General features: G+C 48.6%; 1 protein-coding gene across 1 annotated transcript in view; it reads left to right on the top strand.

Moving 5' to 3' along the window:
• Window positions 1–24628, top strand: part of CREBBP (CREB binding lysine acetyltransferase) — a 1783742-nt gene that overhangs the window by 1460255 nt on the left and 298859 nt on the right. The window contains exons 25-26 of the mRNA XM_078663125.1: window positions 17175–17321; window positions 17788–17901. Coding sequence (XP_078519251.1) covers window positions 17175–17321; window positions 17788–17901 — 261 coding nt within the window. The remainder of the gene's footprint in view (window positions 1–17174; window positions 17322–17787; window positions 17902–24628) is intronic.

The raw sequence follows: 24628 nt of genomic DNA, 5'->3' as shown, positions 1-24628 counted from the left end.
AGAATGACGTGAAGCTTTGAAAATAGATTTCCTACTGTCACTATACTTGACAATAGTAGTACAATCACTATGTCCTACATGTACGGAACCATTATTTCGGACACATAATTCACCTTTGACTGGTAGTACTGAAATAGCAGGTAAGTCTGGAGCGGAATCAGACTGAACATTCAGGACCATAAAATTCGAAGAATAATTACCTAAGTTGTAAACTTCGTTTTCTAAATCTAACCCTGTTCTGTGGGGAAGACCTTGCTTGTCTGGAAAACATGTACTGTTCAGAAAAGACATATCTGTTGAGGATGACGTTAACGTGGACCATGCTCGACACGAACCATTATGTGAAAATGGATAAGGAAAGAGTGGCAGAACTCCCTTCGGTGTCTGGAAAGGGGGGAGTCGACCACACACCCAACAATTAGTGGCATTGCTGGTCTGGTGTGAATAATGTAACATGCGGATAAAAGAATTGTTACGCATAGCGAGGCGATAAGAGAGTTCATGAGGAGGCAGATCACTAAACGTGTGCTCTACTGTAACATTAGAAGACTTATTTACATGAGAAACTGGAAAATACAAGTAAAATGCATAACTGGTGCAGGAAATCATAATGCTGAGAAATAATATGAAACTTAGAAAAATGATACATCGGATTGAGTTTTGACTAACTCTCTCACTATGGGGGTCTATTTTATACATGTCAGAAACCGGTCTAACCGTTTCACCTAGGGGAGGACTTAGACAATCAAACTGGCTGACTTATTTTACTAGACCTTAACTTTTTCTTATACTCCTGTTGCGGAGTTGTCTCTAACAGGGAGGGTGCAGTAACATTGTCTTTTGCGGGACAGTCCTTAAGAATAGTACTTTGGCAGTCCTTTAAATCCTCGGAAATGTTCTTTGAAACTGGTTTCAATCCATAAAACTTTTTGATATGCGAAAGATGCACCCAGCCTTTGCGTCCCTCCAACTTCACGGCTGTACGGGTGGCCAGGAGGACCTGTCGGGGCTCCTTCCAGCGAGGCTCCAGCGGACTTGAACGATCAAAATTTCGCACTAAGACCATGGATCCGGGAACGATTTCATGCGGTGCCACCTCGGTATTGTCTGGAAATGCGGCGGCAACCTGTGAACGACAAGAGTTGAGGGCAGACATCAAGGAAGCTAGGTAATCGGTCAGCATATTACTTGAAACATCGGTAATACTTCGAGGTCTAGGAGTACCCCACATGTTAGGGGGGCGGCCGAAAACGACCTCATACGGGGACAGACCTGATCTGGAATGTGCGACCATGCGCATATAGAACAGGGCAACTGGCAGAGCTATTAGCCAGTCCACACCTTTCTCTTGACAAACCTTTGCAATTCGAATTTTCAGGGTCTGATTATGTCTCTCTACGAGACCGGCTGCTTCAGGATGGCGTACACAATGGAACTTCCACTGGACCCTAACAACAGGGAAACATGTTTCATCAACTCAGATGAGAATGGCTGGCCGTTATCAGAATACACGACCCTAGGGAGTCCGTAACGGGGGAAGAACTCACGAACCAACTGCTTGGCAGTGGTCGCGGCTGTGTAATCTGGGACTGGATATGCTTCTGTCCACCTGGACAAAGCGCATACAACTACAAGGACATACTTGAAACCTTGACATCGCTCCATCTGAATGTAATCCATCTGGAGGACTTCAAAAGGGTGGTCAGGGGGCTGGAATCCACCTTGTTCCACCGGGACACTTTTACCTGGATTAAACTGACAACATATCATACAGGTACGGACTTTCTGCTTGGCTGCAGCTGGTAAATGCTTGTTGAACCAAATGTTCTGGATACTGTCTAACATTGCTTTCTCTCCTAGATGTGCTGGACTATGTGCGGTATTAATAATGACTTGAACCATAGAGTCGGGGAGAAACCATGTGGTTTTTCCCTTCGTTACCCATCCTTGATCTGTCTGGACCCCTCCTTGTTCGGACCATTTCTTGATTTCATCGGGAGTAGCATGTAACTGGATATCTATGACATCTTGAGTAGGGTCCTTAACTGTCATACAGGTAGTCAGATCTGGAGTGTATGTCGGTGTCTTATTAACTGGAATGTCTGGTGTCTGTGCTGTAAGCTTGGCTGTGCGATCTGCTAGATCGTTACCTTGAGAAATAGTGTCAGTAACTTTCGTATGTGCTTTGCATTTCATGATAGCAATGGATGTCGGTAAATGTATTGCATCTAACAGAACCTGGATAAGGAGACCATGCTGAATCTTGGTTCCATGAGAAGTCATGAAACCTCTCTCCTGCCAGAGCACTCCGAAGTCGTGTACAACTCCGAATGCGTAGCGTGAATCTGTATAAATATTAACTTTCAGGTTCTTGGCGTGTATGCAGGCTTGAGTCAGACCAACTAGCTCTGCTGCTTGAGCAGACAGGGTGTCAATACGGTGTGTCTCTATAACTTCAGTGTCAGTAGTCACTGCATACGCGGCGACTAGTTCTCCTGTACTTGTTCTCATGCATGAACCATCCACATAAAGTGTCAGGTCGGGATCTGGTAATGGGATATCTGTCAGATCTTGTCTTGGCTTGGTCATGATGTTAACTACTTCCACACAATCGTGTGTGGCAGGATTTGGATTAACTGACGGTAACAGTGTGGCAGGATTTAGGACGTTGCAGCGTCTGATCTCTATGTGTGGCTGGAACAGTGTCAATTCATAACCTGTTAAACGTGCAATTGTCAAGTGCTGAGTTTGTGTTCGGTTTAAAAGAACTTCCACGGAGTGTGGAACTTGTACTGTCAGGGAGTGTCCTAACACTATGGAATCACTTTGTCTGATAGCTAGTGCTGTGGCTGCAACTGACTTGAGGCACGCAGGCAGAGCCTGGGCTACAGGATCTAATGTGCTCGAAAAATAAGCACAGGGCTTGTATTGTCCTGCTTGATCTTGTGTGAGAACAGATAATGCTGTACCTTCGCGCTCAGTGACGAAAAGTGTAAAAGGCTTACTGTAGTTCGGCGTTGCTAGAACTGGAGCTTGACATAGAGCTTTCTTTAACTCATTAAAACTAAGTGTATGTTCAGATGTCCAAGGGAGGACAGTCGATACGGCTGCCTCCTGTGTCGTTAACTGTATCAGTGGTTTAGCTAGAAATGCATACTGAGGAATCCATTGTCTGCAATAAGAAGTAAGGCCGATAAAAGCACGTACCTCCTTCTGGGTCTTGGGCTGAGGAAGACTCGCTATTAACTGGATACGGTCGGGTGTCAACTGCCTACCCCTCTTGGACAGTAAGTGGCCTAGATAGATCACTTGCTGGACACGGAATTGAAGCTTCGAAGGGGACACCTTGTGCCCCATCTCGGCAAGGAAATACAAGACTGTAAGGGATGCTCGCTCGCAAGCACGTTCAGAACGGGCTGTGATCAGTAGATCATCGACATACTGGAGCAGGGCAGTGTCAGTTGGCATGTGAATATTGTCTAGTTGTCTCTTAAGTGCTTGACTGTAAATACTAGGACTTTCTGTGAAACCTTGAGGAGCGCGTGTGAACATATAGCTCCTTCCATTTAAACAAAATCCGAAAAGGAACTGGCTGTCTGGATGAATGGGGACACTAAAAAATGCGTTCTTGAGGTCTATGACTGTAAAAAATGAGGCTTCAGGAACAATGGCTGTCAATAGGGAAGAGATATCTGGGACAACTGGGTACTGGGGAATAATACATTTATTAAGTTCTCGAAGATCAATCACTAATCGATATACTGGGGGTGCATTTGGATCAGTACGTTTCATGACTGGAATGATCGGAGAATTACATACATTGGAGTCAGTTTCTACAACTACTCCTTGAGCCATGAGCTCGTCAATAATTTTGGATAAGGCTGCTACAGCCTCAGGTGGCAATCTGTACTGCCTGATTCGTGGTAACACTACACCTGGCTTGAGAGTCACACGATGGGGTGTGATTTGCATATAACCAACATCAGTTGGACCTTGCGCCCATAGATGCTGCGGGACATTGGACAATCTCGGATCAAAATCTCGTAATACATAGTGACCCTTGAAGTCACGTAGGAACAATCGTATTCCCTCTGGGGAACAGCATATAACTGCACCTAACTCTTTCAGTGTTTTAATGCCTAATAGATTTTCTGGACATGACTTAGTAAGTAACAGATCAGTAGTGCGGGACAGTGGACCTACTTCTAGGGTAACTGGCTTTGATATTTCATTTACAATAGGCTTTCCTGAAAATCCAAGGGAAACATTTCTAGAGCCTGAGAGCGGAGCCCCTGGAACTTCGGCGTGACTTATAGTGGTCCTACTTGCCCCTGTATCAATCAGAAACTTTCTGTCTTTCCCTAATACTTGACTGTGAACATAGGGACCTTCTTGATCTACAGGTATCTCGATGAGAGGCAAGCCTACCTCCCTCTCTAGGCTGTTTCATGAATATGGCTGATACTCTGGATACTCTGACTGAGCATACTGGTACATCTGCTGTGTAACATGCTGTGTTGCAGCGATGGGCTGCGGTACAGTAACTGTCTGTTGTGCATTCTGTGGCTGAGAGGTCTGTGAAACTTGCTCTTGTCTAGGCGGACGTGGTCTTTCTTTAGTCTTACCGGTAGCTATGTTGTGTTTCAGAACTGCACACTCGTTTATAAAATGACCTGGCTGTTTACAATAATTGCAGTTCCCTTTAACGGGAGCTGCAGGATGACTGGCTTGATTTGGTCCCCTCTTCTGACTGTCTTGAGGAACAGATTGTGCAACTAGCACTTTCATTTTCGTGTCTTTCATACGTTTTCTCTCGTGATCTTGCTCTTCTCTGATTCTATTCTGGTGGTATTGAAGCATCTGTAACATCTGGGACGGGGTATTAGCTTGCCAGGTACTTTCGACTTTCAAAACTCGATTCTTAACTTGTGGACTTGAATTCTCGACTAGTTTAGTAACGAAAAGATGAGGGTATGACTCGCTACTTGTCTTGAGGCCACTGTTTATAATAAAACATTTCTCAAATCTAGAGTAAAAATCACTAGTGTCTTCGTCTTGTTTCTGTTTACAGGCTGAGATTGCATCCCAGTCTTCCTTTTTAGTTGCTAATAGTCTGGGCAAAACTTGTATTAACAGTTCAGGTAATTCTTTACATTTATCTCCAAGACCGGTACCTGGTACTCGTATCTTGTCTTCAGCTTCTAGAACTGCCCAATCGATCTTTTGCTCTCCCACCTCCCAATCTTTTTCCTTGAGTTTTTCATATACCCCTGCGGGCAACAGGACCTTTAACATTTTAATAATATCTGGATACGTGTATTCTCCCATACGGAGCATGTCCTTTAATTCTCGGTGGAACCCTGCTGGATCTTTACCATGACAGGGAATTAACTTTTTCATCTCTAAGAGTTCCATCTTTGTAATCGGGGTGTAAACAAACACTCGTTGCATTTCACCACCCTCTGTCTTAACTGGATGCACTTCTCGTAACGGATTCTGTCTGTCTATGTAAAAGGGTTTACTTTCTGGGGGTGAGACATGAACAAAATGTGGGTTCAGAAACATACTATATTTGTGGCGCTCTTCTAGAATAACACTAATTAAATCGGTACCTAAACCTTTCCATTTATACTGGAGTAACTCGTTCAGGACATCGTGTAACGGACCTGGATCAGAATGTTGACCCTCATACAATGTAATGAGGTGCTGGATCATATACATACCCACCAGTCGTTGCTCGGCTGGGGGCAATTTCAGAAACATTTGTGCCACTATTTCGTCTGGAAAAGTGGTAGAATCAGTAATCCATCGGACTGCTGATCGGGCTAGTTCTTGTTCATGCATAGTACTTAATTCACTGTAACCGATTCGTGATTTCAGAATGTGATCGGTAGCTTGAAATACTTGTTCCAGAGAACCTTGTTCTGGTGCTGGATGATGGAAAGTTGACTTGTGTTCTAGGCGTAAATGTCGGTCTGGAAATCTAGATTTTCCTACATACGCTATTCTGGCGGGATTCTCGTCCTCTACCTCTTCTGTAGAAGAGTCATTTTCTTTCTCGCTTACTTGTGCTGCTTTACGTTGATCATGTAACCTTATTATTTCCTTACGAATTTTCTTGTACATACTCTCTATACTACTGATAGTCTTGTGCTTACCCTCGGCTATATTCTCACTCCACCTTGTCAGGGTTCTCATTTCGACTTGATCTTTGGTCGGATAATCTTGTTCCCTTATTAGACAATTAATCAGAAACTTTAATATCATGAGCTGGATCTCAACTTTCCTTTGAGACATAACTTCACTAATACTTTCTGGATCATCCCCTGTACGGATGAAACGGTATATTCTGTCTAGATCCTCCTTCATATTCGGTAAAGTGACCAAGTATTCGGACACCTGCCTAACACGCACGGAAAATATAACCATACTATCCTCGCCTGGAACTGGATCATAACAGCATTCAGTAAGAGCTCGCCTGATTTCTGCAATGGACTGATATTTAGGCGTACGCTGTAACGCACGTTCATGTAACTCGACTGCTCCTGGACGTCTATTTGGCGGTGGGGTCTGAGGAGGACCTCCTCCTGCGGCCCCTAAACTGGAACCATCGACTGATGCTCTTCGTACTAGCGCGGCGGGAAATTGAAATGCAGGCTGGACTTGTATGGCGGACTGAACCTGGGGGACCGTAGCAGGTACTGCAAGGGGTGCCCCGGTGTCTGGAGGAGCAGGAATTGCCTGATTTACAGGGACTGGCGGAGCGGGATTTGCATATTCCGGGACTGTGTCGTCCAAATAGGACGAAATGAAAATATCAGCTGCGGTCGGTTTGTGACGTAGCTTGAGCGGAACTAATGGTGGCGGAAAATTACTGGATGCCTCCGGGGTCGCTTTTGGCAAGCCCTCGGCAAGAAGAGGGTACATACCCTTAATAAGGGCATGCCTCTGTCTGTCTGACTGTTCGGTTTTGATTCGTTCACCTATCTCGATTAATTCTTTTTCTTGTGCTCGCTCTATGGATTCTCTACTTAATTCAGACTTTCTGATTTCTTTTTCGGTTCTTTTATGAGATTCTTTGCGCCATAACTCAATGGCATCTTTCTGTGACTGTCTGGCTTTCTTTTTCCATAATGCCTCTTCCACTCTCATGATGCACTCGGCATCCCACGTACCTGATACGGGCCATCTATACTTTTCTTCCAAACCTTTGGTATACTCTACCCATAAATCTAGATATAATATGGCGCTTATGCCATGCTTCTGATACATAAAATGACCTGGACTGTCCCTAGGCGGGACAGGAACTGCTTCTTCTAGCAGACCCTTTCTAGTTTTTAACTGACGTAATCTCGAAAAGAGGGACATTGCAAACTTGAATCTGAACACAATACAATACACAAGGAACAATAACAATTGAGAAAACAATTCAGGCATACCACGACATTGAAAATACATTGAATAACATTATGAAGCAACAGTTCGGACAGAATACTACCTGGAACACTGAGAACAGAAACACATGAATTTCTCGAGAACGGAACAGACTAGAATTACTGGATGCGCTGCTGAAACAGCACGGAACATACCGGTCCCATAAAGGGACGCATCAAGACCCGTATCCACCTAGGTGAACACTTCGTTTCAGATCTGCGTACCCAGACCCATCGGACCAGAGACAATTTAGATTGACCCTGTCTAGATACTACCCCAGCAACGGTACTCACCGGGCAGCAAGAACGGAAGGCCTCGGACTGGACTGGACTGCTTCGACGCCGGACGGACGAACTTCGGACTTCTGTTACGGGTGGGCCTCCGGATACCTCGGACCTTGGACTCTCGGCTTGGGCTCTGGTCGGGACTCGCCGCGTTCCTCCACCGTCTCGTCCGTATGCTGGACCGCCTCCTCCGTCTCCTCCGTGGGCCTGAGGGATACTTAAAGCAGAAATATCTGCCGGTGCGCAGAAGAGTTCCGTCACGACTGCAGAGGGTCAGGGGGCCGGCGTGGCTTCACCGACGCGTGGGGAAAGGGCAAGTCCCTATTCGGGCGCCATTATGTGGTATATAAATAAATAATACCGGATCTAGGTTTGACTAGGCATAGTAATAACAGATAGCTCAATAAATAAGAGTCAAGATTCGAGGTAGTAGGAGTTTGCAGGTTTATTACAGCATAAAGGACAGGAACAGGACAACCTGCATAGGAATAGAATGGCAGGGCCCGGCAGCTGCCGGGGCTGGATCTGGGACGAGCGCGCTAGCATTTAATAACAATACACAAGTATATATAGTAAAACAGTTGCATTACAGTACATATGATAGGCGGAGCAGTGGGTGGAGCAAAGGGTGTGACGCGTAGCAGTCGCGAAAGATAAGGGTGAAAGTGGGTGTAACAGGGCGTATACATAGATATGTGATGCAAACGTAACAGAATATGTCATGAATGGGGTGGAGACATGGAGGGGGCTATCTAAGGAGCCGGGACCTCTAACCTGATGGTGCGCGCAAACTGGCAATGACGTGTTACTAGGAGAAGCTGGGGGCTATGAACTCTGTGCTAGGAGCAGAGACTGAAGTCTGGAGAGTCAGGGCGACATGTACCTAAACAGTATCTAGTATCTGATGTTTAGAGAACATGTTGATATAAACTAGAAGTCAGGAGGGGAAAGGCTAACTTGATTCTAAGACTGGAGCATGCATTATTCTACATGTAGTGCGTGATGAAGAATACTAAATGACCATTAATACAGTATTTCTCTTACATGGAGACGTAAAGGCTAGACAATGACGGAAACTATTGATGCGATTCAGTAGCTTAGGAATGCAGAGAAGGAGGGCTGGACTAGAATCATAACATACTCTTGGCAGACTCAGAGGCAGAGCCAGGCTGAACCGGGCACTGTGAGACAGGAAGTAAGTGAAGGGTCGAGGATACAGGTGGGGGCTGTATCGCTCCTCAGCGAGGCTCAGGAGACAGGAGCTGAATCTGGTGTCCGGGCCCTTTTGAGGCCTAGAAACGGGGACTTTACAATGAAATAACGTGCACACTGAGAAACGTGGCAACGTAACTTTAAATAGGCCTGATATTCGTAGTATTCACGAGAACTGGAAATAGACATACTAGAGATGGACACAACTGTAATTGCGTCATTAATCGAACATGGGGAATACATATGCATATTAATCATGCACGGATAACATATGATGGATGACACGTAGGGACACAGAACATGGCAAAATTTACTTTTCCACATCCTCATGGAAACATTGCTGTTGGTTTAAAGGTGAAAGATAGCATATTTCAATTATAGATCCGCTGCAAACGAGCCACCACCAGGATGACAAGTCACTTTATCGCAGAACCACACACCCAATGACCTGACATGGGTAGTGCTGGAAAGTGTAAAAAACAAAGAGAACATTGCATTTCATTTTTACCTTTCTCTTCTGGGTTTCTGTGTGTCATAGTTTCAGAGGGTTGACTTCTCTCTAGGAGGGTTTTCTCCTTCTAAGAGGGGTCTTTTCCAAAATGTTGTTCTTTTTCTTGCAGTGCTGTTGTTCAGCATTGTAGGGATGTCTCTCGTTCTCTCTATCGTGGATGTGCTCTGAGATTCCCTTCCTCTGTGTCACAGGGTGGGATTAGATCACATTCTAGTTTTCCACAACAAGGAGCTGGAGCTCTAATTCAGTGGTGTAGGCTGATGTCCTTGGTCCTTTAGCCTCGTCACTTCATGGGTTGATTTTCTTTGGCAGGGCTACATAGTATTTTTGTTTCTATAAAGTGTTTTCTTCCAATACTTTCTAATCCCTCTGCTGTGGGTAATGTTGTCCACATGTTCCTCATGCTAGCTTCCCCCAGTCCTTCTAGTGGATGGTCTTTTTGGCTTCACCTATAATTCTAGTTGCTTTATCTCATTGTGGACCGGCAAGTCCTATTCAGGGATCTTTTTCTCAGTCCAGTTCGCACACCTACCTCCAAGGATGGTGTTGTTTGGGTATCTAATTCTAAGATCCGGAATATGTGGCTAGATTTCTCTATCAGATGAATTCGTTGCTGACCTTCGGTAACTCCTTATTTGGTAGAGACAGGATTTACCTGCAAATTCCTTAACGACCCACCCATCATCCCCTCTCTGTTAATCCTGTTACATACAGGATGCTTGTCATGGCATTCTGGTGCCCTTCTTTAGGACTTCGTAATTGTTTGACATAAAATCTTTTTTAGCACATTGTTTCCATAGGCAATTTCTATAAGTGGCTCCGCGTTATTGCTGTGAAAAATAGTCACACAAGAAATTGACGTCAGGATGTTAGGGGAGGGCTTATATGAACTCCGTTGCATATGGAGGACGACGCGTCGCTACAGAGTTGCTCAATGCCCTCTATCGACAGGCAGAGGTGCTGCTGTACAAACATTCTGGATCCAGTCTGGCGCCTAAGGATAATTCTAATATAAGGAATCTGTGGCTAGATCCAGGCTGTACCAGATAAGGCGTTACCGAAGGTAAGTAACTTATTCTTCTGGGCCACATTCTGCAAACTTTAGAAAAAATAATGGAAGCACCACACTTGTTAGAAGTAGAAGTCGAGATTATACTGGCATCCAAGTCTTTGATAGCTGGGGCTGTAACTGGGACAACGTCATGTAAAGGAGACCTGGAATGTGTGAAAGTGAAGAGGGCTAATTTAGAAGATCTGAAAGAGACACGTTAGTGATAGATTCCTTACCTTAGAATATCCCCAGGCGTCAGACTGGAGCCGGACATTTTTGCGTAGCAGTACCCTTGCGCATCGGTAGGCGTCGTCTGCGGCTCCGCGTCCGTCGTCGTGGTCGTGGGCGCCGTGATGACATCATTGGAGTACTTAGACGCCGCCTCCGCGTGCTGATGTCCGTTCTTATTTTTTCCGCGCCAGCAGCGCAGATCCGGGAAAAAGTGGTACCTTAGTCTTTTTTGACTAAACTTTTTGATCCCTTTTGATCATTTCTTTTTCGAGTCTTCGACACGGAACGGTGCCGATAGGGATGCCAGGTTTTATACCCTGTGAGGACTGCGACCGACTGATGTCGGTCACCGACCCTCACCGTCTGTGTCTCCACTGTCTCTGCATTGACCACGACGACAAGACCTGTTCCGACTGCCGGGCCCTGACTTCGTAAGCTAGGCGGGAGCGGTCCCGCAAGTGACTCGAACTCCGGCAGTCGACTCCACGCCAAGAGAGGTCCCGGTCCGGACGGAGGTCGAGGGACCGGTCGCGGGAGCGGAGCCATCGTAGCTCCGGGAGTAGACATCACTCCTCAGGGTCGAGGTCGTCAGGTAAGCACAAGAAGTCGAAGAGATGTCATCGCTCTTCCGACGCTCGCACGACGCGGCCGGGGGTTCAGGTGGCACCGCCCACACGGCTCCGTCAGAGTCGCAGGCGTCGCGTCCGGCCCCATACCCTCCGGTCCCTGGGACGCGCGCGACGCCAGAGGAGATCGAGCGGTTCCTCATGGCCATGAGGTCCCTCACTCCCCCGGCGGGCTCCGCGGCGCCTTCGGGCCCAGCGGACCCGTCTGGGGGCCCTAGCGGGTCGGGGGCTTCGACCCCGACGCCGTCGGGTGCTTCGGCCCCGACGCTGCCGGCGCCTTCGGGCCCAGCGCCGCAGGGCCCCACTGGATCCTGATCCGGGTCGTCAACGGTGAACCTAACGACCTCCCCGGCGCCGCTCCCTCTAGTGTCATCCCCGGCGCCGTCTTAGGGCGGCGCCGTCCCCGATACCTCCCTCGATCCGGTTCCGGCATCGGAACGGCGCCGCTTTCGACGCCGTTCGGAGAGGTCATCTTCCATGAGCCGACCCCATCATTTGACACCCCTGAATACCAGGAGATGGCTGATGAGGAGTATTGGGAGGGGTCTGAGGACCCTCTGACACGAGAGTGTCAGTCCCAGGAGGACTGGACAGGTGGACTTGGGGATGCCAGTGGTCTGGACACCTCGCCAGACACTGGTTTTGTCTCACCTCCTACAGTGAGGAGGGGGCAACCTACAGTGTGGTGTTGACGCGGGCGGCCAAGGACTTGGGCCTTGAGCTCCCCGTCGCGGCCGTGAGGACTAACCTCCTCACTGAGGTCCTTAAACCGCAGTCAAGCTCGGCTGAGCCTCTGCTGCCGTTTAATGAGGCCTTGACCGACGTTCTTTTGGGCACTTGGTCCAGGCCCGCTACAGGTTCACCTGTAGATAGGAAGTGGCCAGACGCCACCGCCCGGCCCCGGGCGACCCTTGTTTCCTGTTCACCCACCCTACCCCTGAGAGCCTGGTGATCCAGGCCTCTAATTCCCAGACCGCATTCCCGTCGGCTCCGCCTGACAGGGAATCCAAGAGGTACGAGCAATACGGCAAGAAGGTATTCTCCTCCCTAAGTCTGGGACTGCGGTCTTCCAACACCGCATGCCTCTTGGGCCGCTACACGCACTCCCTGTGGGATACGGTCGTGGAAGTGCTGCCAGAAGGCCCGTTGGAGGTACGGGCTAAACTCGGCCAAGCCCTTGTGGAAGGCCGAGATGCGGCACGTTATTCTATTCGGTGTGGACTGGATACCACCGACTCACTGGGCAGAGCGATGGCAAAGACGGTGGACATTCGTCGCCACGCCTGGTTGAGGTCCGCCAACTTCTCGGCTGATGTCCAGAATACACTCATGGACATGCCGTTTGATGGCCGTCGCCTTTTTGGCGACAAGGCAGACCATGCGCTTGAGTGCTTTAAGGACTCCAGGGCTACGGCCAAGTCCTTGGGCCTCTCGGCCCCGTGCCAGCAAACGGCTGCTTTTCGCTCCTTTCGTGGCCAAGGAAGGGGTGTACGCACACGTGCTGCCAGCCACGCACCGCAGAGTAATACCCAACGCGGTGGCGGCAGTGGAAACAGCCGTGGCGGCAGTCGGGGACAATGGCGAGGACAGTCCTCACCTTCCCCCGCAGCATCCGCCTCAAAACCCTCCTAGTCCGTACTTTCAGGCCCATGTGTCGCCAATGAGGGGCAGGGTTCGCCATCACCTCCTCCACTGGCGCACTGTCACATCGGACAGGTGGGTGCTGCAAATCGTCCGAAGGGGCTACTCCCTCCCCTTCGATGCGACCCCTCCAGCCATGCCACCGCAGAACCACCGTGTGTCAGGGGATCATTTGCGACTTCTGCAGGAGGAAGTTACGGCCCTCTTGGCCAAGGGGGCCATCGAGCGCGTTCCTGGGCCAGAAGTAGGGTGTGGTTGCTGCTCCCACTACTTTCTGGTACCCAAGAAGGGCAAGGGGGCATACGCCCTATATTGGACCTACGGAACATCAACGGCTTCCTCCGGAAGGAGAAGTTCAAAATGCTGACACTGGCTCAGGTCTTAGCTGCCCTGGACCCAGGAGACTGGATGGTAGCGTTGGACTTGCAGGACGCTTATTTCCACATCTCCGTCCTGCAGGCCCACCGGCATTACCTGGGGTTTACGGTAGGCCACGAGCACTTTCAGTTTACCGTGTTCACGAAGGTGTTGGCAGTGGTCGCAGATCATCTGTGCAGGTTCGGGGTTTCAGTCTTCCCCTCCCTCGACGACTGGTTGTTGAAGGCGGGCTCTCACCAAACAGTCGTCAGCGACCTCCAGACAACGGCAAACCTCCTGCACCTGCTGGGGTTTTCCATCAATGTGCCGAAGTCACACCTGTGCCCCTCTCAGAAGCTCCTCTTCATCGGAGCGGTTCTCGAGTCATTGCAGTTTCGGGTTTATCCTCCCGAACAGCGGGTTTGGGACAGTCAGGCTCTGATTCCACTCTTTCAGCCTTTGTCCCGGGTCTCGGTCAGGTTGACGCTGCGGCTTCTGGGGCTGATGGCCTCCTGCATCCTTCTGGTGCATCACGCCCGGTGGCGGATGCGGGCTCTGCAGTGGGACCTGAAGTTTCAGTGGGCCCAGCATCAGGGCAACCTATCCGACCATGTCCTGATCTCGGAGGGCACTGCGAGACAGCTGCAGTGGTGGCTCACGGACCGCGATTGGGTCAGTGGCAGATCCCTCTCCCTTCCTCAACCGGAGCACGTAGTTGTGACGACGCGTCCCTCCAGGGCTGTGGAGGCCACATGGGAGAGGCGGAGATCAGAGGCCTCTGGTCTCCGGCAGAGTCCCGGCTCCATATCAACCTTTTGGAGCTGCGGGCGATTCGTCTAGCACTGAAGGCATTCCTCCCCTCTGTTCGGGGGAGTGTAGTGCAGGTGTTCCCGGACAACACCACCGCCATGTGGTACTGCAACAAACAGGGCGGGGTGGGGTCGTGGACCCTATGCCAGAAGGCTCTGCGCCTCTGGCAGTGGCTGGAACATCAGGGCGTGACCCTGGTGGTTCAACAGGGCGGACGAACTCAGCCGTCGGTGCATGATGGATCACGAATGGCGTCTGAACTTGGACGTGGCGCATGGCCTCTTTCAGCAGTGGGGAGAGCCTTGGTTAGATCTATTCGCCACCGAAGAGAACGCGCAATGTCATCAGTTCTGCGCGTTGGAATTTCCAAGGCAGCACTCGCTCGGAGACGCTTTTCGTCGCGAGTGGAGTTGCGGTCTATTGTACGCCGTTCCGCCTACACCACTTCTGCCCAGAGTGCTGAAGAAGATCAAGCACGACCGGGCCCAAGTCATCCTTGTGGCTCCGGACTGGGCACGAAGGTACTAGTATCCAGAGCTACTCAGTATGTCAGTCGATCCCCCGGTTCGTCTGCCTCTTTAGGAGGACCTTCTGTCGCAGCAGCAGGGGACGGTCCTCCACCCGAACCTGTCCAGTCTCCACCTCCATGCTTGGAGATTGAGCGGTTACAGTTGAGGCCATTTGACTAGCCTCCTGAAGTCTGTAATGTCATTCTGGCAGCCAGGCGTCCCTCCACAAAGTCGGTATACGCCTGCAGGTGGAACAGATTTGTGGCATGGTGCACAGCAAAGGCTGTGGATCCTCTTGCTGCCCCTCTTTCTGAGGTTCTTCTCTTCCTTCTTTCTCTTGCCCAGCAGGGCTCTGCTCTGGGCACTATCAAGGGCTACCTTGCTGCCCTTTCAGCCTTCCTAAGGCTGCCTGATCAACCTTCTTTGTTAAAGTCCCCTATTGTAACTCGTTTTCTGAAGGGCATCACACACATGTTCCCTCCTGTTCCGTTTGTGATGCCTCAGTGGGACTTGAACCTTGTTCTTACGTTTCTGATGTGCGCTCCCTTTGAGCCACTTCACAACTGTCCTCTCCGTCTTCTTACTTTGAAGACTGCTTTCCTGGTTGCCATCACATCTGCCAGGAGAGTGAGTGAGCTCCAGGCTCTTTCATGTACACCCTCTTTCCTTTCTGTCCATCCGGACAAAGTTGTGTTGCGTACTAAGCCTTCTTTCCTGCCCAAGGTTGTCACGGCCTTCTATATCGGGCAGTCTATAACCTTGCCCACCTTCTTTCCGCCACCGCATCCCTCTAAAGAGGAAGAGCGGCTCCACCGGCTGGACCCAAAACGTGCGCTTTCATTCTACTTGGATCGCACACGCCAGTTCCGGGTGGATGACCAACTCTTTGTTGGTTACGTTGGCGCTAAGAAGGGAAAAGCGGTGCACAAGCGGACCATCTCTCGGTGGATCATCTTGTGTATCCAGGCATGTTACTCCTTGGCTGAAAAGGAGCCCCCTGTTGGATTGCGGGCTCATTCCACCCGGGCCACGGCGACTACAACTGCCCTGGGCCGGGGAGTGCCCTTGCAGGACATTTGCCAGGCAGCTACGTAGGCCTCGCTGCACACGTTTGCAAGACACTACTTTCTGGGCAGTCAAGTCCGGAGGGATGGCTTCTTTGGCGGTTCCGTCCTCACAGACTTTCTGGTGTGATTATTGGTTCGCAGACCCACCACCGGGGTTGGTATTGCTGGGGTATCTTCTAAGGTAAGGAATCTATCACTAACGTGTCTCTTTCAGATGCACAAGTTACTACTTGTGTAACGATATATCGGTAAGAGACATTAGTTAGTGATAGATTCCTTACCGACCCACCCGTCCTCCCCGTTCTGCGAACCGATATCTAGGGTAAAGGTCATCCCCTTTCAGGGCCTAGTTTCAATGGCAACAGTGTTGGTTTTTAACATGGCTCTGCGTCTCTGGCGCGGAAAAGCTGTGTCTAAGAACTGACGTCAGCACGCGGAGGGGGCGTCTAAGTACTCCGACGATGTCATCACGGCGCCGCTGACGACGGACGCGGAGCCTTAGACGACGCCTACCGTCGCGCAAGGGTACTGCTACGCAAACATTTCCGGATCCAGTCTGACGCCTGGGGATATTCTAAGGTAAAGAATCTATCACTAACTAATGTCTCTTACAGATATATCGTTACACAAGTAGTAACTTGTGCGATAGTGCCTTAGATGTCTGCTTGTGAGCGCAAATCCGCAAGTGTAAAGATATAGATGTATGTACGTAGATGGAGAATGACAGTATATACGCTTTGTTTGTTTTACAAAACATTAGAAAAAAGGTCCAATATTAAGAAATCCTCAGATTCTTACGGTACATACACCGCACTCAAGAAAAGGGAAGGTGGAGAAGGGAGCTGTGGTAAGGAGGAGTGCAAAAGAAATCACACTTGGGGCAGATAATTAAGGATGCCAGAAATCGTGCTTTATTAATGCCACCAACATTCCTACATTGTTTTGTAGATTCAGGTAAGCACTATGAACAAAAGGAATGTTACCACAATGAAAAACAGAATGTTAGATTTGTGGGCATATTCGACCTCTTGGTAATGTATGCAGCAGACTGAATGGTAGTATTTTTTGTTTCTAGGATTTTAATGGAAAGATAATTTGGCTGTTTCTGTATGTAATGGATCATGCAATAATTTGGAATTCAGAAAACAATTTCACTGTTGACATCTTTTTTTGTTTTTGTAAAAATACACTGGGGCAGAAGTATAATACAAGGATCGAGGCATCTAGGATAACGATGGCAGCCAATTGAAATGCAAAAAGTAATATGATGCATTTGATGCTGTTGTCACTGCGTCTTATTTAAAAGTGTTGAGAGATCCTTGGCCTGTCAAGGATCCTGGTTAATCTTGTTCTGAGAATTCTCTATACAGGTGAAATGTTAGTTAACTCTGTTTTACTTGTGATCGGTTATTACAAATCTTGTCTTTTCTTGTCGCTTCAGGTTTGTGGATTCTGGAGAGATGTCAGACTCCTTTCCTTATCGAACCAAAGCATTGTTTGCCTTTGAAGAGATTGACGGCGTGGATGTGTGTTTCTTTGGGATGCATGTACAAGAGTATGGTTCGGAGTGTCCACTTCCTAATACCAGGTATCCCACCCCTATCATTCTGACCAATAATATCAGCGTAGATATGGTAGATGAAGCGTGACTTGTGAAGCTTGGCGCACCGCTGGGTGTTAGTGATATAGTATTGCACATTAACAATGTAGAGAAGCATGATTTTTAGTCATCGGTTTTGCAGTGTCAAATATATCTGGCTTTTGATCAACCCATTTAAAACATTTTCTTTTTTCCGCCAGCCTGTTTGAGATATGTGCTTGTTACTATAGCAGTTTCATATGGCTCAGCCCAGAGCAGTATTGTTTTTGCTAGTGATATGCTTATTTTGACACTAATTGTGTATCCATGCTTGCTTTCTTTTTATTTTTTTCCCAGCCAAAAGTTTGTCTAACTTAACATAGTCACATATTTTACTACATCTGCAAGACTTTTCTCTGTTTTTCATGATATTGCATAGTTAACATCATGTGTTCTCTTTATCTTTTTATACCAGGCGTGTGTACATATCATATTTAGATAGCATACACTTCTTTCGACCACGATGCCTTCGAACAGCTGTATATCATGAAATCCTTATAGGATATCTGGAGTATGTGAAAAAACTTGGGTAAGCCTACTTTGTTACTTGTGGGAGGTAATTCTTATCTTATTAGTATCCATTTTTTTTTGTGATGATAACATTATTTATTTGAAGGAAATTATGCAGTTATTACTAAATATTGGATATCTGTTAAAGTCCACTTGTACTGGGTTGGAAACTTGTGTTGACCAAGTATGCATTTAGCAAAAGATTAGTACAACAATTGGAAGTTTCACTTGTAGAAAACTTGAGGAATTGACCCACTTACAGAATTAGATTTTTTCTACTATGTCTTACCTTCCAGAGCTCTATATCACAGTGTTTAGATTTTGGGTGTTTGACAGCTGTTGGAAATGGAATCCCCCGGCTGGCCAGGGCTTTCGCCAAAGTCAGTCAGAGACCACCACTCCCAAGTCAGGGCAAGGGAGTTACACGCCAAGATAACCCCTGCTCACCCTCTAGGTAACGTGGCGCGAGCAGCAAGGCTAAACTTGGAGGCGATGTAAGTTAAGTATTTGCGCATGCACCCCAGCAACAACACCCAAAGGCCCACCACAAAGGAAACTCCACACAAGGTTATATAAAAATAGCCTTTGTATTACACCAAAACACATTAGATAAAACACACACTTTACAATGTGCCAGAGGCACGGGCAGAATTTACAGGGGATATGTACAAGACAGGGCCACCTGGACCACTGTCAGGAATCAGAAGTAACACTTTCAGAAATAGCACTTAGAATGTAAGTCACTGTAGCACAAAATATAAAAATAGAGCACACAACCAGTAATCACTGGTAACAGTGGAGAAGCGTGGCTCAGTGGTTAGAGGCGGCAGACCCGGAAGCTGAGATCGACCATGGACCAGGGTTCGATTCCCCGCCTCGGCGGGTCTCGGGCTCAAAAATTCCACGGACTCGACAATTCTCGCTCTGGTGCCTACTCAACTCACGGGGTCACACTCTGCGACTCTGGGCAATACCTTGCTTAATCTCCACTACGGCCCCTCGCGGCGGGATGCCTGGCTTTCACCTTGTGGACACCCTGCCGGGGTTTCTCACAGGGGAATACCAGGACGGGTTCCCTAAGCAAGCGCCGGGACGCTCACGGGCAGCCGTGCGCTTTACAAATCCAGCACATTTACACATTTACATTTACAGGACCTCACTAGCACCACCTGTACTAGGGAGAAAACAACCACCTACATATCACAATACCTGTAGGGGTGTAAGAACAAAACACATGATGTATCAACATTCAGAGGTGTAGCAATAAAACACAGTTGCGCAAAACTCAGATCAGTCACCACCTGTGACAGTCCCTGTGTCCCAATGTCAGGGCCTAGACGTGGCAGTTGCCCACAAAGTGCTGGGCAACTGGTACAGGGCAAGTTAGGGCAACGTTGGAGCCTCTCTGGGCTCTAGAACAAGAACTGGCCCTCCTGAGCCTCTCTCAGGCTCTTCACCAGGACTGGGCACTCGAGCCTCTCGGGGCTCGCAAAGCAAAAGGCGGGCTGGAGCCTCTCTGGGCTCAAGAACGAGGAAATGGCACTCTCAGAGCCTCGCAGGCTCTGCTCTCCCGAACAACTGTGCCCAGAGCCTCTCAGGGCTCTCAAAACGACTGTGGGCACAAGAGCCTCTCTCAGGGCTCTCACGAAATCAACATGCCCCCTTGAGCCTCTCTGGGCTCTGTAAACAAATAGCGTCTGGAGCCTTCTGTGGAGTCCCCCCTCTGGGGACTCAAGAGAAACAACTGCCCCCGGAGCCTCGTGGCTCCAACAAAAAAATGCCGCTTTGGAAACCTCTCTGGGCTCCAGCAACAAAGGTGCAGCCTCGCTGGGCTGTGGGGGTCCCTCACGGGGACTGTTGATGCCAAGATGCCGCCGTTACGAGCCTCTCTGGGCTCTGGAACAATGGGGGCGCTGTAAGCGGGAGTCCCCCTCCTGGGGACTCCCAAGGCAATGGTGCGCCCTGAGCCTCTCGGGGCTCTTGAGGAAAGACGAAGGCCCCCGTGAGCCTCCTCTGGGCTCAAAACACAAAGCGCGAGGTCGCGCTACCGAGGGGGGGGGGGGGGCGGACACCGACAATGTGTCCCGGCGCCCCTCCCTTGTCTGGTGCACTCACCGGCTTCTGGTGAAGGTCTGGGGCTCCTCTCCAGCTCGGGGAGCCTCGGGCGGCCCCCGCAGGCAGCGCCTTCCTCCAATCTGCCAATCAGAGCACAGGTCACCCGGCGAGCCTCCCGCAGCCACAGCCAATGGCAGCGCGGCTCCCGGGTGACGCCAGCAGCTGCTCCTTGGCTTCTCCTCGGCTCGGGCAAAGGCGGTGCTGCTTCCTCCGGGCTGCAGCGGTGACTCCACAGGCAAATGCGGCGTGGGCAGCCGCTCAAAGGGTGAAATAAACAATAACTCGAGGTGGGCACTCGAGGGGCTCAGCACTCCTGAGGAAATGCCGGGTGGGCACCGGCTGGGCAATTACGCGCTCCCAAGCGCTCCAGCCAGAATAAAGCGCGCTGTTAGGCGCTAGAAGGAAAACGAAGCGCTCCCAGGCGCTAGGAACATCAGAAAGCGATCCCCAGCGCTAGCAGTAGATAAAGGTCCAGAAAAAGTCCTTTCAAGGGGCAGGGGGCAAGGCTGGGCCCAGAACCAGCTCACTGGGTCTCCAGGCAGGGAGACACTCCAAGTGGCGGTCCTCTGGCCCAGCAGCAGCAACAGCCCCCTCAGGATCCTGGCAGAGAACAACATCTGTGGGGACACAGCCCCTTCTTATACTGTAAAATCCTTTGTTTCAAGGTGCAGGGTGGGGGGAAAACCAGTTACAGCTGGCTTGGGAGCACTCTTGATGGCCCAACCACCCATTTCTTTCACTGGGGAGGCTAGGGTTGTTAGACACACCACAGGGGGGCGGAGCCAGCATTGTGTGGGGAAAACCCAGCCCATCCAGGACACAGGTACACTCCTCCCACACATCACTCATGCTAATCTCCCACTCACCACCGGGCAGACCCATCCAGACTTCCTGGAGCCTGGCATGCCAGCCAGCTCCAGCCAATCATGCTCCAGCACCCTCACTGCACACATATCTCAATGTCCAGAAGTAGCACTTCCCTTCTAGACACATACATGCCGCATACACCATCTCGCAGCATTCACTCTCACGAGTTCAGACATACTAAACTCGAGCCTGCACTCCCCACGCATCGGGAACTATCAGGGACACACACATTCCCCATGCATTCCTATGGGAGGGCAGGCCAGCCATACTACACGCACGCGCTTTCACTCTGGGACCCAGGGAAAAGTGCGCAGAGACCCAAAAAGTCACTGACACAGGGTCACACATAAAGCAAAAAGTTTAGGGGTGAACCTGCCCTACGGGCCAAGTCCAACAACAGCCAATAGTATTGCATAATATATTGTTGAGCCTCTATTGTATAAGTGACAATTCATTCATCACATCTGAGATGCACTTAATCATTATTTGTTATTTATTCTGATAGAGACTTCTAGCTGCAGATTTCTCGTCTTTTAAGTATTCCCCAGGTGTCAGACTAGATCTGAAACCACTTCAATAGTGCCTCTGCTCACTGGCAGGTGGTGCTGGGCAGCTGTGCACAGATGCTTTGGAAATGACATGCAGAACCTATATAGATGCCACTCCTGTAACCTGCCATCAATAATTTTCTTTCAACGCCATCAAACACAAATCTGGAGCACTCTCTCTCGTCTTTAAGATACCTCAATGTTTTTCCAAATTTTCTGCTGTGTTCAATAACACTCTTTCCGATAGAGACCATCTAGCTGCCGATTAGTCACCTTTTTATTATTCCCCAGGCGTCAGACTGGATCCGTAAACTCAAACAGAATCTCTGTGTGGTAGCAGGTGGCACTGCCTGGCTCTACATCAATGTCATTACATTCCAGAAATGATACTCAGCCTATATAGACACCTATCCTGTGTGCCAATTTCAATTGCTTTTCATAGTTTCTGTGCCCCCAGACTCGGAGCCCCCAAAGGAAAATGAAGTGACCAGTCCGCAGATTGCTAGAATTGGGATCTTAATAATGTATAGAGTCCAACCACAGAGCGCGGAGGATGAGAGGGTCAGTGAGGAATCTGCAGCTAGAGTCTCTACCAAAAAGAACATTATCAAAGGTAAATAATTTGCTCTTCTCAAAGAGACATCTTGTTGCAGATTCCTTGCCTGATAAACAGATAACACATTTTTGGAGGATGATCTGACTTGACTCAAAGCAGAAAGTCCTACAGGACCATGCAGTTAAAGGTCCCCTTTCAGCAAACCTGACCATCCAGACAATAATACTTTGTGAACTTAAAGAGGGACCCCCAGCTGCCAGACAAATGTCTAGGACAGGGATTGTGCATGTTAATGCTTTGGTAGCAGCTTCGGCCCTGGTGGAATCAGCACGCAGTACTTCCAGAGGCTGCTTTTTAGCCAGTGTGTAACAGATCTTAATGCCAACTATAATCCAGCCAGATATACTCTTCAGCACAGCATTTCCTTTCTTCTATCCAGGGAACCCCACAAAGAGTTGCTCGTCCAACCAATGTTCTTTCATACAATCTGTGTAGATACTCAGCACTTTTATGGGGTCCTTGGGATGGAGTCTCCGGCAAGTTTATGCTTTGACTGACTTGGAACAGCGTCACAACTTATGGTAAAAAGCATGCACACATCCGCAGAGCAGCTTGTCTGGAATGAAGGTGGTGTATGGCAGGTTGACGCAGAGCTAAAGCTCACTCACCCACTGTGCCGATGTAATGGCAATGGGGAATACTCTTGAGGGAAAGAAGTCGTAAAGGGCAGCTGTGAATCAACTCAAATGGAGTGCACTTTAGAAACATAAGAATCAAGTTAAGGTCCTACCATGCATTGACAGAGGAAGAAAACAAATGTAAACCTTTCAAACGGCACATAGCAGTTGGAGATTTAAACAAAAAAAGGCTGATGTGGCCACCGCAAAACATCCAAACAAGCCAAAAGGTACCCTTTAACTATGTCTAGAGTATGACATTGCTGGGCTACGGACAAAACTAATAACACGTCAGATAGTTTAGCCTGGAGGGAATCAATATGACGTGCCACACCAACCAGCTAACCTGTCTCAATGACAAGCATATACAGTTTTTGTGGAACCCGGCTGCCAATATGACATAAATCGCCTCTGGAGGAAGGTCGAAGGTGTTCAGCTGTCTCAATCTCCAAGCATGAAGGTGGAAATTGGAAAGCCCTGGGTGTAGAAGCCCACTCTGCTTCCTCAATAGCAGGAGCTCCCAGAGGGGCAGCCTCACTGGAGGACCGATGCATAGGCCTGGTGTTCTGGATAGCAAACTCTACGGGCTCAATCTGGAGCCACTAGGATGCTTCAGCCTAGTTGATACTGATCTTCTTGAGAACTCTGGGCATGAGTAGTATTGGTGGAAAGGCATACAGGAGGTCTGAGTTCTCTCTAGGCGAAACGCATCTGATCGAGAGACTCCTCTAAAATGTCCAATATGCTGGCATTGCACGTTCTTTGTGGTGTTTAACAGATTGAGCCAAGTTTGCGGACGAGGCCTAGTCACCTCTGGGTATAACGCCACTCATGATCCACTAGGCACCATAGCTGAGCTTGTCTGCGGTGGTATTCTGTATTCTGTTTTTAACATCTTACTTTAGCCATTGTAATGAATTTCTTGTGAGTCCCCTTCATCATTACAGCTGCGACATCAGAGTTATGGAATCTTGTATTTATGAAGGTTCACTGTGGAATGTATTCCTTTGATTGATATAACAGTTACTCTGGAGCCAGCGCTGTAGCTGAGACTAGCAGGCTGGGGTTTGAGAAGTCCTTCTTGAAAAAAGAACCTTTTCTACATAATTTGCTGTCTGGAGGATCTTTACAATGGTGATGAGCTAAGAAACAACTCACTTGGACTTACCCTCTCACCCCAAATCTAACTACTTTAAAATTGAATTCGAGGAAAACTACTTCGAGAACAAGACTAAGAGGAAGAAGAATTTCTTACTACTCTGGTATTGTATTACTTCAATCAATCTGTGATTGTCTATTTTCAAATTTAGAGTTTCCCTGTTCTGTTGCTTACTTCGAGATACAGTTTCCCTGTTCAGTTTGCACTCGTTGTGCATCTTGGTTCTTTAACTGTTTGGCAGTGTCCTAAGTGGTACGAGTCACTGGCCTCTAGGTTGAGACTGTGAATTGTGATGTTTTGAAAGCAGCTGAAACTTTGGAAAGACTGTGAATTGTGCGACACACGTTCACGTGTCAGTTGTGAAAGCGGATGAAGCTCTGGAAATTGGAATTATACTGAAATTTGTTTTACATCGAAGGGTTTACTGAACCTGAGGATATAATTCTTTTGGCATTTGCATTTTGCCTGGATTAGCTTTAATGCATTGTGCGCTCGTGTTTGCCATTACATCTGAGCGGTTAACCCGAGTTGCTTACCTTTAAAAGTGCCCTTGATGTTCCTTTTTACAGCGCGTTGGCTCATTGATTTCTTGTGATGCTGTTTTTGTCTCTGTGGAACTCCCTGACACTGCATCATGCATCCTGATCTCGTGGAATGCTCTGGCACCGCGTCATTCTTCCTGATTTCGTCATACTTCCTGCTTCCTATTTACTTTGGGAGCACTAGACCGCTAACCCCCTTTTGTTATATTTTCCTCACTTCCCGATTTTGAGTGGATTACAACTAGACCGTGTATCCTTGGAACTTTGTTTCTTCATACTCCT

This window comes from Lissotriton helveticus, chromosome 10 (genome assembly GCF_964261635.1).
Source record: "Lissotriton helveticus chromosome 10, aLisHel1.1, whole genome shotgun sequence".
Classification (NCBI taxonomy): domain Eukaryota; kingdom Metazoa; phylum Chordata; class Amphibia; order Caudata; family Salamandridae; genus Lissotriton; species Lissotriton helveticus.
The sequence above is the reverse complement of the archived record's forward strand: the minus strand, read 5'-3'. Positions and strand labels throughout refer to the sequence as shown.